At 41.8% G+C, this 15,273-nt stretch overlaps 1 protein-coding gene across 1 annotated transcript in view; it reads right to left on the bottom strand.

The window, feature by feature from the left end:
• Positions 1–13,734, bottom strand: part of LDHB (lactate dehydrogenase B) — a 22,354-nt gene extending 8,620 nt beyond the window's left edge. The window contains exons 1-3 of the mRNA XM_007449369.1: positions 13,597–13,734; positions 7,935–8,069; positions 928–1,045 (exon numbers count right to left, since the gene is read on the bottom strand). Of these exons, the coding sequence (XP_007449431.1) occupies positions 928–1,045; positions 7,935–8,063 (247 nt within the window). The 5' untranslated portion in view covers positions 8,064–8,069; positions 13,597–13,734. The remainder of the gene's footprint in view (positions 1–927; positions 1,046–7,934; positions 8,070–13,596) is intronic.
• Positions 13,735–15,273: the final 1,539 nt, after the last annotated feature.

Genomic DNA, 15,273 nt, shown 5'->3' on the forward strand with positions numbered 1-15,273 from the left:
TCACTGCTGTGGCCTCTCCAGTTGTGGAGCACAGGCTCCGGACGCGCAGGCTCAGCAGCCATGGCTCACGGGCCCAGCCGCTCCGTGGCACGAGGGATCCTCCCGGACCGGGGCACGAACCCATGTCCCCTGCATCGGCAGGCAGACTCCCAACCACTGCGCCACCAGGGAAGCCCAAGAAGCTTGTTCATTTTTAGCAGTGAGTTTCTCTAGAAAATATTTTATTTTTTCCTCAAGGAAGTACACCCTTTCCCAAATTATAGACATTTTGATTTGATGTGGTCATTAGACTCAATAGCTATGGATGATTCATATAATTAAACCATGTCCCTATGTGACTTTTCAGTTACTAATACTTTATCAGCTTCCTCTTCCATAAAATGGAGGAAATAGTATCCACCTCTCATAGGGTTGCTGTGAAGATGAGATATGCAAAGTTTCACATCAGCATACCCAGAATGCTAATAATTCAATGAATAACAGCTATTATTAGTAGTATTGTTAGGAATTATTTTGGGTCCACATTTCTACATCTGTAGGCACAGCTGTGCTGTGGTGACAGTGTCACAGCATAAATCCATTAATCCAGGACAAAGATGGCTAGAATATAAATTTAGTTAGTTTCTTCAAGGCACTCAAATTACCTTGTGCAGTATTTTTTTCAGATCTAAAACATCCCCATTCTCAGGTATGTGTAAACAAGCATTAGGATCCAATTTCCTAAAATGTTATGTACCAAATTGTGGAAGGCAGTGGGAGAGGGACTACAGAGGTAACAATTATGTTTGTTTTTGAGGATGAATTGGACCCAGAAGGAAAGGAGAAACTACCAACACTAGATTCACCAGGATGGGAAAACCGATCTTCTATAAAGGAGTGAGGATATCAATTTATTATTTGATCACTTTGGGCATGAAATGAGACTACCTTTGTCTGCCACAATTTTTGGTGTCTGAAGGAATAAGCTCCCATGCTGCAGGTCCATCATTTCTCCTTTGAGTTTATCTTCCAAAACATCCACAAGAGCAAGCTCATCAGTCAGAGACTACAAACACAAAAACAGCTGTTAGGACTCGAAGCCACTCTAGGAGACCTCAGCTGCCAGTACAAGCCAGAGACTGTTGAAATGGCAAAGCAACCAATGTCTAAAAACCTAGAGAAGAATTTTACCATGGAGTTAGGCGTGCTCTTTAAACAATTTCATGATAAAATGTCTTAAATAACAAACTATTAATATTTAAGATACCAATTTTTCAGAATTTCACCTTCTGGTACCCAACTGGCATTCAATGAGCATGATACAAATTGCTTTAAGAATCTGAAGACATGTTTGGATTGGGTTGTTTGTTTTTTTGTTATTGAGCTGCATGAGCTGCTTATAAATTTTGGAGATTAATCCTTTGTCAGTTGCTTCATTTGCAAATATTTTCTCCCATTCTGAGGGTTATCTTTTGGTCTTGTTTATGGTTTCCTTTGCTGGGCAAAAGCTTTGAAGTTTCACTAGGTCCCATTTGTTTATTTTTGTTTTTAGGGGTAAGACAGAAATAAAGACACAGACCTACTAGAGAACGGATTTGAGGATATGGGGAGGGGGAAGGGTGAGCTGTGACAAAGCGAGAGGCATGGACATATATACACTACCAAACGTAAGGTAGATAGCTAGTGGGAAGCAGCCGAATAGCACAGGGAGATCAGCTGGGTGCTTTGTGACCCCCTGGAGGGGTGGGATAGGGAGGGTGGGAGGGAGGGAGATGCAAGAGGGAAGAGATATGGGAACATATGTATATGTATAACTGATTCACTTTGTTATAAAGCAGAAACTAACACACCATTGTAAAGCAATTATACTCCAATAAAGATGTTAAAAAAAGGAAAAAAGAACCTGCAGACGTGAAACCAGCGTAACCAGCGAGGCTCAACGGTGGCCTCAGGGTGCACAAGTTTTCATATTCATGGGGGATGGTGGTGAACAAGAGACAAAGACCTAGAAACAACCTTGGGCAGTGTGTCCATCCCGAAGGTCACCCCCAAGTTTGGAGGGGTTTTTGAGAGGGCAGATTTAGTTTAAAACCATCAAGAGGTTGAGTTCACTTTAGAGCTGGCTTTGAAGCCCTGGTTGAAGCTAGGAATCCTCAGGTTGGCTCTGACCGACTCGAATATCCTGGTGGGGAAAGGAAGGAGTCATGGACACAGGGGTCCAGGGCTAGTGAATTCTCTATGCATGACCAACCCAAACTTGCCCAGTCTCAGAGTTCTCTTGTTTTCTATTCCAACCGTCACTTGTGCCATCCATCCCAAGAACAACCATAAATCAATAATCATGTCCATTCTTCAGCAAGTCAACCTTTTCTTCTCAGAAAAATGAATGGGGTGGGGTGTCAATCTCATTGCATCTAAATAACTTTTCAGCTTTTAAAGTTGGCTGTCTTGTGAAAACTCATAATTTACAAACTCTTTAAAAAGTAGTTGTCCTTCCCATTGAAACATCACCCAAATCCTGGCCTTTATTGGTTTTAGCAAAAAACGGGGCTGTTAGCAAAATAATTAGCTTAATATGATATATCACACTTAACAGTGCAAATACCTCTTTGAAGGATAGTGAGATCAGCTAGGTAAAGGGTAAAGGGTGTTGATGGGAAAAAAGCATTAAGTAACTGGGGTTCAGGAAGCACTTTGAAGGCTACGATAGAATAATCCAGGGTAGAACTGGAGGGGTCAGTAAGGCATTGAGCAGCAGAGGGACAAGTAAAAAGAGGTGAGGCAGCCATTAAGAAAACTTGACCAGGCTAAGCTGCCAACAAAGCAGGTTCCACTCCCCACAGGAGCCAAGGAATGAACACTGTCCCGTTTCTAGAAGTCCAGTGGCAGCTGGCCTCAAGCAGTGAGCCGCAATAGGCCTGCTTGTGAGGGTTTCCCTGAGACTCAAGCCTCCCTGTGACTGAATGTGTTCTTAGTTCCAAGCAACTGATTCACTTGCAAGCTTCTGAAATGACCCTTTTATGAGCTGGGTGGGGGTTACTTGGTAAATATTTTCTCATTTCCATGTATGTCAAATACTGGCATTAATGTTCACCCATTTTCACTTCAACTCATGTTTCAACACTTTAAAAATGGTTTCGTTCCTCTGCAGCCACTGACAAGACCACACAAAACCCTCATTTGTGTTTTGGAAGCCCTAAAACCATACAAGAGAACGTAATAACCGTTCCGTCAAGGTCCTGAGCACCAGGAATGCCACTCTTATTTTGGGAGCATCACATGGGTGCTGTGAAAGTCAACGGGGCACAACAATTTGGGGCTTAAGTGGAAAAGGATGTCACAGGATCTCAGATCCTGTGTTTTGTTTCAGTGGGTAGAGAACTGTCTGCGAAGTACATAGTCAGCTGGCAAGGAAGGAAGAGATCCAACACTTTGAGAAAATAATTGCAGCGCTGAATTTAGCTGCATCTGTGGGACTAAATATCCTCCCAGTGGGAGGCAGGCAAATAGAAGATGTGTGACTAAGTACTGACACTTTGGCTTAAAGAAATCTCCTTCTGCATTCACACAGTGTATATCAGCCATACGTATATTCCACTTACGCTGTAAATATATTTTAAAATGTTTGATACATCAAGGGTTAGATTCATCGCAAAAGCAGTACCTTATTAAGGAACGAGATCAGTTAGAAGCCAAGAACATTGCTGCTGGAACCTTGTTTAACATACTACAAAAACTGTCTCTTAATCTAAAGCTCCATGTGGACAAGACACAGCCATAATCTACCTCTTGGCCCTCCTAGCTAGCAAACTACTGCTGCCAGTGGCTTAATATTTGATGGCTGCATTTTTATATTCAATTGTTTAGCTTGTATGACATTTTGTGGGAGGAAAAGGTATAACTTTTTCCAAATAATTAGCTAAATGTACAAACACCATTTATTCAATAATTTGTTTTTCTTCTGCTCTGGAATTGCCACTTTTCATTAAATACTCTTTGGTCCTGTTTCTGGGCTTTGAGTCTGTTACATTAACCTGTCTATTCTTGTACAGACACCAAATTCTAATTAAGTCTCACTTTTAGGCCAAGTCTTGCACTGCAAAAACTACTCTGCAGTATGTAATTACATTGCTCCTTCTAAGAGACTCCTTATGCTAGGTTTGTACCACAAGAATATGGCTACAGCTGACTGAATCAAGAACAGACACTCAAACCAAAAACAGCTGCACAGAGGATAAGGGTGGAATAACTGCATGGAACCTCTGTATGACCTTGACAACATGATGGGATCTTGGCAGCCAAAACACAGAGCTCGTGATTGGTAGGGGTGGCAGAAGAAGCCATGAAAAAGGAAAAGCTATGATCAAAATCTGACCAGATGTAAGTGCAGTTTCTTCGTAATAGCGGGAATATCCATTTATTTAATACATATTTACTACTGCATGTGCCAGGCATTATACTACTAATGAGGAATACAGTAATGAACAAATCTGGCAAAGCGCCTGCCCTCATGGAATGTACCAGGAAGGGAACAGAAGTGAAGCATACAGTTTAAGATGACTCTGATAATGGAAGTGCTATAAACAGGGCAAGGCAGGGTGAAGTTAAAGGGAAGGACGCTTACTTGGTATTGGACAGTCACGGAAGGCCTGCCCAAAAAAGTGTGACGTGAATGATGGGAGGGAGTGAACTCTGATGGTCTAGAGCAGTCATTCCAGGGGAAGGGAAATCAAGTACTAAAAAGGTTTAAGCAGGCATGAGCTTGGTGTTTTCAAGAAAGAGGGCAGAAGGTAAGAGATGAAAAGTCAGAGACAGCACCACCACATTGCACCGGAAAGGCGCTCCTGACCCTCTGAATGGTGCCCCCCGCCTTGCTCTGAGAGACAGGCAGGGAAAGATCCTTGACGCCTCATTGCATATTATGTATGCGTGTAGTTGACGTGCACTGTTACACTATCAGAAAGTTCTAAGTAGGGAAGCTAGTTTTATAAAAGCTCACTATGGTTTCCATGTTGGCAATGAGGCTGGGGAGAGTGTGCTAGAGAAGCGGAAAACACCGGTGTCTTTGTAATGGTGGACGTTGTACTCGGGAGCCTCAGCTGCCTCCATGGGCCCAGTTAAGGCGTGGGCCTTCTCAACCTCTGTCCCTGGTGCCCCAGCTTTGTTCACTTTCTGGGCCAAAGCAGTGTGTGTCCTCTGCAAAGCACACTGGTGATGGACTCAGAGACTGGATCTGGCAATTAGGATCTCTGAGATCTTAATCAAGGGGCTTAATCTTTCTGAGTTTGTCCTTTTCCAACAGTAATATAGAGATGACAATATCCCCTAGAACTTTTCTAGAGGAATAAGGTAACATGCAGACACCTGACAAAATAGCACTGTTAGTTCCCTTTCTTATTGAACCAGTGGGGTTTATAATCCTTACCAAAGAGTAATAACAACTTTGACTCTAATTCTTCCCCATTAAAAGAAGATTTAAACACTTCTGAGTAATAAAATGGTCTTTCAACAAGGCAGTCCTTCCTTCACAGCAGCTCAATTGGAAGATTCCTACTGTGTTAGGGGCCCAGTCTGTTCTCTCGATCACTAGAATTGGGCCAAAGTATTATATAACTTCAGAGAGGACAGTCTCAACTAAATTATTTACCCAAGAGGATTTAAAATTTACACTTAAAACAATCAGCAAGGTACTCCTTATAGAATCATGACAGCTCAGATATAGTTTCCAGAAAATCCAAATTTTGAGATTAGCAGGAGGAATGAAAAATCTTTAGCTAGTGTTTTAGTAATACATTTATGTCTGGGGGGATGGGAGAGATAAAGTAGGAGCTTGGGATTAACATATACACACTACTATATATAAAATAGGTAAACAAGGACCTACTGTATTATACAGGGAACTATACTCAATATTTTGTAATAACCTATAATGGAAAAGAATCTGAAAAAGATATATCTGAATAATCACTTTGCTGTACACTTGAAACTACACAACACTGTAAACCAACTATACTTCCATTAAAAACAAAAATACATGTCTTTAATTGCCCCAATACTAGCACAGAATGAAAAGAAACTGCAGAGTCACTATGGTTAAGAGTTCAGAGTCCTTGGCTCAATATACAGCTCTACCATTACCAGCTGTGTGACAATAGGCAGAGGCCACTTAAGCTACTGAAGCCACAGCTACCTCATCTGGAAACAGGATATGAACAGTTCCCATTTCTTGAGATTGTGGTTTAAAATGAAGCATTTTAGTCAAAGCACTTCAAACATGGTACGTATTTGAAAAGAAAGGTAAGCTGGAATACTTTTCATTTTTACTGGTTATGAAGGATGAACACTAAATTGTGATTATTTAAATTCCCTGTAATTTGGGAAGCAGCTCTCCTAAATCAGGGGAACCTAGCCAATGAAAACTAGCAAGAAAAAAATGCCAGAGAATAAAACTTGCATTGGTGTGCGCTACATATTTTAGTTGATTTCTTTGATGACTTATTCCTCAGTGAAGATTCAGAATTTGTTGCTTTAGAATTTAAATTTTGTAAATAGAAATACGCTTGGCTAGGAGTTATTCAAGCAGCCTTCACATACAATACAAATGGACAGTGTGCTCTACTGAAGGCCAGGCATTGAGGGGAGGGGTTCCCCTAAAAAACATTTAAGACAGCCTTCAGAAAGAACAAGGATCAATTCAACGAGGTAAGTAATACAGGAAGCGAACTAAAAGTCTATGGAGGTATCTGGGGAAGATATAATCTGGAGGAGTAGAGGGTGCTAGTAGCATATTGTCAGTGTTAAATCTGATGTTAATAATTGAACTACGTGAGAATGTCCTATCTTGAGGAAATGTACTCTGACAGACAGAAGGAAAGGAAGGGCACATTTGCATGTATTCTCTAATGGTTCAGAAAAAAGTCCATACATGTGTGCGCACATGCATGCACCCACACCTACACACACACACACACAAATATGTTAAGAATTGGTAAACATGGGTGAAGTGAATATGGAAGTTTTATTTTTTTGATATTCTTGCAAATTTTTCTGTAAATCTGAAATCATTTCAAAATAAAATGACTGGGTGGGGGTCTGAGGGGAATAACAGGATATTTCCATGACCTCAAAAAGCGATTGTGCAGATTATTTATTAGCTATAGAGGGTGAAGGGACCTTTGCAGTGGAGAAATCTGACAGTTACCACTTCAACCAGAGGACCCTTGGGCACCACCAGTCATGAGACAAAATTGTGATGCATTGTGAAGGACGTGCCACCACCCCACCTCCCAAACCTAACCTGAACCCAATTACAAGGAAACATCAGACCAACATAAATTGAGGGGCATCCTACAGAACCGACGGGGACTCTACAAACATATCAGAGACGTGACAGACAAAGAATGGCTCAGTTCCAGATTAAAGAAGAAGAAAGAGACATGACAAGTATATAAAAATATGATCTTGGATTAGGGGAGAAAAGGCAGGATTTTGATAGTTGGAGAACGTTTAATCTGGGTACTATATATTAGATAATAGCATTTTATCATTATTAAATTTCCTGAGCACAGTAACTCTATTGTGTGAGGAAGAACGTCATTCTCTCAGGAAATACATGCTAATGTGTTTAAAGGTGAAGAATCACGATGCCTACAACTTATCTTCTGAAGATACAAGCAAATTCTCAGATACGTAAAGTGACTGTATACACATGCTGAAATTATCTATCAGGTACGGTGTTGTTTTGGTTTTTTAATTAATTTTTATTGGAGTATAGTTGCCTTCCAATGTTGTGTTAGTTTCTGCTGTACAGCAAAGTGAATCAGCTATACGTATACATATGTACCCTCTTTTTTGGATTTCCTTCCCATTTAGGTCACCACAGAGCACCGAGTAGAGTTCCTTGTGCTACACAGTAGGTTCTCATTAGTATGTATGGTGTTCTTGAAAGTACGTACCTTTCCCAGAATGCTGATGGCACATGCCATACCAACTTGTCCAACACCCACTACAGTGATCTTATTGTTTGGGACCGTTGCCTCTTCTTCTGCAACTGGTGCGATCAGTTTTTCCTTAAGCGTTGCCATTGTGCCCTGAAAGAAAATAATCAAAATATTATATGTGTCCACATGAGAAACCTGTGTGGGAATTTGTAATGTTACTGTTGCAAGTTTGAACTAAAATACATTTTAAAAGGAGCATAATGGTATTCTAGAGCACAGAATATATTTTTAAAAAACAATGTGATCAACCATATTAACAAATTGAAGGAGAAAAAACATATGATCATCTCAATAAATGAAGAAAAAGGTTTCAACAAAATTCAACACCCATTTATGATAAAAACCCTCAAGAAACTAAGCATAGAGAGAACTTACCTCAACATAATAGAGGCCATATAAGACAAACCCACAGCCAACATTGTTCTCAATGGTGAAAAACTGAAACCATTTCCTCTAAGATCAGGAACAAGACAAGGTTGTCCACTCTCACCACTATTATTCAACATAGTTTTGGAAGTTTTAGCCATAGCAATCAGAGAAGAAAACAAAACAAAAGGAATCCAAATCGGGAAAGAAGAAATAAAGCTGTCACTATTTACAGATGACATGATACTCTACATAGAGAATCCTAAAGATGCTACAAGAAAACTACTAGAGCTAATCAATGAATTTGGGAAAGTGGCAGGATACAAAATTAATGCACAGAAATTTCTTGCATACCTATACACTGATGATGAAAAATCTGAAAGAGAAATTAAGGGAACACTCCCATTTACCATTGCAACAAAAAGAATAAAATACCTAGGAATAAACCTACCTAGGGAGACAAAAGACCTGTATGCAGAAAACTATAAGACACTGATGAAAGAAACTAAAGATGACACAAACAGATGGAGAGATATACCATGTTCTTGGATTGGAAGAATCAACATTGTGAAAATAACTATACTACCCAAAGCAATCTACAGATTCAATGCAATCCCTATCAAACTACCAATGGCATTTTTCACAGAACTAGCACAAAAAAATTCACACTTTGTATGGAAACACAAAAGACCCAAAATAGCCAAAGCGATCTTGAGAAAGAAAAACGGAGCTGGAGGAATCAGGCTCCATGACTTCAGACTATACTACAAAGCTACAGTAAGGTACTGGAACAAAAACAGAAATATGGATCAATGGAACAGGATAAAAAGCCCAGAGATAAACCCACACACATATGGTCACCTTATTTTTGATAAAGGAGGCAAGAATATACAATGGAGAAAAGACAGCGTCTTCAATAAGCGGTGCTGGGAAAACTGGACAGCCACATGTAAAAGAATGAAATTAGAACACTCTGTAACAACATACACAAAAATAAACTCAAAATGGATTAAAGACATAAATGTAAGGCCAGACACTATAAAACTCTTAGAGGAAAACATAGGCAGAACACTCTATGACATAAATCACAGCAAGATCCTTTTTGACCCACCTCTTAGAGAAATGGAAATAAAAAGAAAAATAAACAAATGGTACCTAATGAAACTTAAAAGCTTTTGAACAGCAAAGGTAACCATAAACAAGACGAAAAGACAACCCTCAGAATGGGAGAAAATGTTTGCAAATGAAGCAACTGACAAAGGATTAATCTCCAAAATTTATAAGCAGCTCATGCAGCTCAATAACAAAAAAACAAACAACCCAATCCAAAAATGGGCAGAAGACCTAAATAGACATTTCTCCAAAGAAGATATACAGACTGCCAACAAACACATGAAAGAATGCTCAACATCATTAATCATTAGAGAAATGCAAATCAAAACTACAATGAGATATCATCTCACACCAGTCAGAATGGCCATCATCAAAAAATCTAGAAACAATAAATGCTGGAGAGGGTGTGGAGAAAAGGGAACACTCTTGCACTGCTGGTGGGAATGTGAATTGGTTCAGCCACTATGGAGAACAGTATGGAGGTTCCTTAAAAAACTACAAATAGAACTACCATATGACCCAGCAATCCCACTACTAGGTATATACCCTGAGGAAACCAGAATTCAGAAAGAGTCATGTACCAAAATGTTCATTGCAGCTCTATTTACAATAGCCCGGAGATGGAAACAACCTAAGGCTAAAAATAGCATACAACCCAGCAATCCCACTACTGGGCATATACCCTGAGAAAACCATAATTCAAAAAGAGTCATGTACCACAATGTTCATTGCAGCTCTATTTACAATAGCCAGGACATGGAAGCAACCTAAGTGTCCCTCAACAGATGAATGGATAAAGAAGATGTGGCACATATATACAATGGAATATTACTCAGCCATAAAAAGAAACGAAATTGAGTTATTTGTAGTGAGGTGGATGGACCTAGACTCTGTCATACAGAGTGAAGTCAGAAAGAGAAAAACAAATACCGTATGCTAACATATATATATGGAAATCTAAAAAAACAAACAAACAAACAAAAAAACAGATTCTGAAGAACCTAGGGGCAGAACAGGAATAAAGACATAGATGTAGAGAATGGACTTGAGGACACAGGGAGGGGGGAGGGTAAGCTGGGACGAAATGAGAGTGGCATGGACATATATACACTACCAAATGTAAAATAGATAGCTAGGGGGAAGCAGCCGCATAGCACAGGGAGATCAGCTCGGTGCTTTGTGGGGACCTAAAGGGGTGTGATAGGGAGGGTGGGGGGGAGATGCAAGAGAGAGGAGATATGGGGATATATGTATACATATAGCTGATTCACTTTGTTATACAGCAGAAACTAACACAGTGTTGTAAAGCAATTATACTCCAATAAAGATGTTTAAAAAAAAACACAACATGTTAACCCAATAACAAAAAACAAGACAGAAACCTCCATGAAGCCCATTAGAATTTGGGTCCGTCTCTTCAGCCTGTGCTTGCTTTTCTAATAGTATTTAACAAAGTTGTAACAATTTTGTCTTGTGGCCATTCATTTACTGGCTAAACAACACGCATATTTATATTTAGATTAGCGGATTTGTTTCTATGCCCCCTATAAAGTATTTATTTGTAACTATTTAAGTTAGAGCCCAGTATGAACGCATATTTAAGCTTGGGCTAAAAGAATGGCCAGTTATGAATATAATTTCTACTACCAATGGTTATTATCACTCTTAGAAGATAGGGACTAATTGGTTCTTCTATTTTCTTCTTCTATTGAAGTCTCACTTAAAATTTGTCAGTGTACTGGACATACTATGTGTGCTTAAATACAGTGACAATAGTGATGAATAATGTTTATGCAAAATCTGCAGAAAATATCGCTCTGAATTCCTTTTAGTGCACCTTGGAAGCTTATTGGAAGGTAGGTACTCATTAAATTCTTTTTCAGGGAGTCACATTAGGAGAATATCAGCCTTTGAGTGAGTTCTTTCCAGCCATTAAAGAAAAAGCCAAAAAAGAAAAGTTAAAAAGTTAAAAAAATGGAAACTGTTAGAAAACATTTATACAGTAACACCAATTTTATCTGTGCCATCAGATTATCAGCTGAGTGTTCTGGATAACTAAAACAAAAGGCAAAATTTATTGTATCAACCTGCTTTCTTAAACAAAGAGGGTACAGATCATAAAAAAGCCCTTTCTTCAGAATTAAGTACCGTTTATAATTGTAGCCCGTTATAATGTCTAATATTTGTGTTTGCCTTTTACTTTTAATGCTAAACTGTTAACTTAGAGGACAATGTCCCTGTTTCAAACTGTACCCCTGCTTCCTTCTCGTTTTTTGTTTCTCATCTGCAAATGACTAAGTAACAAAACCTAGTTTAGTAATTGTATATGTTAAGTAAGAGTTGGTAAGGCTCCAAGTTGGAATAAGTACTTGATTTGGAGATAACTTTAACAACTATTTCATTCTAGAGCTATTTTTTTCCCAAAAAACTATTTTCCCCCAAACATGAGGGACTAAACTCAAAGATTATTTTGCCTTTACAAAGCCTATTTGCAGTTTTCTCCTGGATGCTAGAGAAAAAAGAAATATACAATGGTGTACAACTGTCTCCACAAATAGATGACCTTAACAGTGATATTCACACATGTCCTGCATATTGCGCAGAATCAGAAGGATGCAGCGTCTCTTGGTGAACAGATACGCACAGATTTTCTTTATTATGTTATTTTCACTAGCTGATTTAAGATCCTTTAGGTATACAGAGGATCCAGTAAAGCAGTGGAAAACAAAAATCCAGAAAGACTGCTATAGAAATACAGATTAGTTGTCCAGATAGACCTTTTAAACTATTTGGGGAATTTCAGAAATGACAGTGTAGAAGCTTAAGTACAGATTTTCTCTCAGATCTTTCTAGAGAAAAAGCAATTTAATTTTCTTTTTTCCCCTCTTAACAGGGGTTCTAACAGGAGTTGTAAGAAATTAGAAGAAAACGTTTTATGTTATACACAGGCCTGCCTCAAGATCAGAGTGGTGGCTTGTAAGGGAAAAGAATGCTAAACAGGGTAAAAATTACCTCCGATGTTTGGTCCTTTACATCCCCACCCTCCTACCCCTTCTGTGGATATAAACCATTAGAAATGAACCCGGGCCTTAAGTTCAGCAACAAAGCTCCACTTTGCAGACTAACCTTTTTTTTTTTAAATAGGCTCAGCGGCTATGGCTCACGGGCCCAGCCGCTCCAGGGCATGTGGGATCCTCCCGGACCGGGGCACGAACCCGTGTCCCCTGCATCGGCAGGCGGACTCTCAACCACTGCGCCACCAGGGAAGCCCCCAGACTAACCTTTTAAAGAGCCCAGTTTTGCCGTGTGAAACCTTCACTAGTAAGGGCCGGCTCTTCCCCTCCTCCTACCCCCGCAGGACCCAGCTGCAGCGGCTGTGCAGGCCACCCACGGGCCACCTCTTCCTCTTGTCGCCCGCAGCGCTGAGCGCAGGTCACAGGGGAGGCAGCAACTACGGATCTCCCCGGACAAGGTCTCTAGGGCGAAAAAGTCTAGGCCTTCCTCACGCTCAACACCCAAAGCTGGCAAATAAAGCACCCGAAGCACCAAGAAAAGAGGCCAGAAACGAGCCGCCCATCGCTCCGGGAAGGGCTGCGTGTACCACAGCCTGGGAGAGGCTGAAGGGCAGGACCAAGATCGTCCTTCACCCTCAACCCCGAAAAGCCGGGCATTTCTCCATTCCCGTGGTAATGGACGCCAATCCCCAGGCTCACGATCCGCCAGCCTCACGGGTCACCTGGCCCCTTCTGCCTCCTCCAGCTCCTCACGCACGTGTCCGGGCTCCCGCCAGCAGGCACCGCGGGTGATGCGGCCGCCATGAACCCATCAAGGACACGCAGGGCCCGGGATTACCTGCAAATGCAACGTCTGTCCCCCGGGGGAGCACGGGCTGGCGGCGAGCCCCGAAGCGTGGCGGACAAAGCCCGGGGGCTCGGTCGCAGCCCCTCCGCCCCGCCCTGCTCCCCAGCCCAGGGCACGGCACCCGCCCCAAGCCGAGTCCGGATGCTCAGGGCTACAGGCCCGGGAGCGCAGATGTCCTTCCTGGTCCTTCCCCCAGTCTTGCTACACAAGGATTCCCTTCCACGTCCCACTCGGTCTGCTCGAGAGCCAGGATTCAGGGTCCCGAGCAGAAACCTACCAGGGGAGAGAAAGTTCTCGAGACGGCGGTAAGGGTCGCACGGAGAAGACAAAGTCAGCAGCGTGCGTCTCCTTCAGCGCAGGATCCGCAAGGAGGGAGGAGGAGGCGGGGCCCGCCCCTCGGCCGCCTCTGAGCTTCCTCTATTGTGATTGGAAATCCGAGCCCCGCCCACCCCTCCCCTCGGCTCGCTCAGTGCCCTTCAAGGACAAGGGCTCAAAATGTGCCCACGCCCTCCCTCGGCCCAGTTGAGAGGGTCACCTTCTGGCGGCTAAGGCGGGCTCCCTCTCAGCCAGTCTCATGGCGGCTTACAGACTTTTCCACACAGAGGCTGCGTTATTTCTAGACCCTGACCACCTTTGACCCTTTCGGACTCACACGCTCTTGTTTGGATAAGTTTAGTCCCAATAGAAGTAAATTTCTGTTTTGCATTACACATCAACTTCAGGGGACCACTGTTCTGAGCTGAGATGCTGGTGGTGTGTGTTCGTTCCCCTGGAATAAAACTGCTGCTTCTGGATGTTTTCTAAAAATAAAATTAGATTTTCATTTCTCGTCATCTTCGATATAAAGTTTATTTGATGCAAGGGTTTTCCCCACCTTAACTCAAGAAATATGCAACAACTACCTACTAGTTGCCTGCGAAACCAGTGAGGCCTAGGGCCTGCCTTCTGAAGTTCTCTACCAATCTGTACGGTCTCAGGATCAAGTAATGGGGCCACCAGTAAAATGCAGTTTCTCTTTTAGTCCCTGAGCGACTCCAAAGCTGCATGTTGCCATTCGCCTCTGTGTCTCCAGCACCCAGCCTTGTACGAGCCCAGTGCCTCGTACCTCAATACGGTGTCGGTGAATGCGTGAATGAATAAATGAATGATGAATGAATGACTAAGCAGGTGAAGGTATCTTAAAGATTCGGCTTCAGTTGTGTGTGTCTTTATTAAAATGCTTTCAGGTACAGCAATCTCACAAACGCCCTGTATTTGAAAGGGATTTTTTTGCTAGTGTATTTATTTATTTATTTTTTGGTAAATGGCCATCAATCCTATGCCTTAATTTCATCTCAGTGTCAAGCATGGAAGGTACAAAAATGGATATATCACTATGCCTATTGAGATGCTCCCGGTCCCTAGGAGATAGACAAGCAGGCAAACTCTTTCAGTTACAATACAATGTGATGTGGTAACAGAGATTTGGCTAAAATACAATAAAAATTCAAAGAGAACAGCCACTGGACTTCCCTAGTGGTGCAATGGTTAAGAATCCGCCTGCCAGTGCAGGGGACATGGTTCGATCCCTGGTCCAGGAAGATCCCATATGCCGAAGCAACTAAGCCCTTGTGCCATGTCTACTGAAGCCCTCACGCCTACAGCCTGTACTCTGCAACAAGAGAAGCCACTGCAATGAGAAGCCAGCGCACTGCAACAAAGAGTAGCCCCCGCTCACCACAAGAGAAAGCCCACGTGGAGCAAAGAAGACCCAACACAGCCAAAAAAATAAGGGGGGGGGGGACAGCCACTGAGAAAAAGGGGGTCTAGAGGAATTGATAAACCTCAAATTCCAGAATTACAGAGGCCAGTTCGTGGGGACTTCAATGACCCTAAAGGCACAGTCTAGTTACAAATTGAAATATGATGATCAGGGAGAGGAAGGGCTTGGTGGATAACCTCAAATGTATTATTA

The sequence above is a fragment of the Lipotes vexillifer genome, unplaced genomic scaffold, assembly GCF_000442215.2.
Source record: "Lipotes vexillifer unplaced genomic scaffold, Lipotes_vexillifer_v1.1 scaffold135, whole genome shotgun sequence".
NCBI classification, from domain to species: domain Eukaryota; kingdom Metazoa; phylum Chordata; class Mammalia; order Artiodactyla; family Lipotidae; genus Lipotes; species Lipotes vexillifer.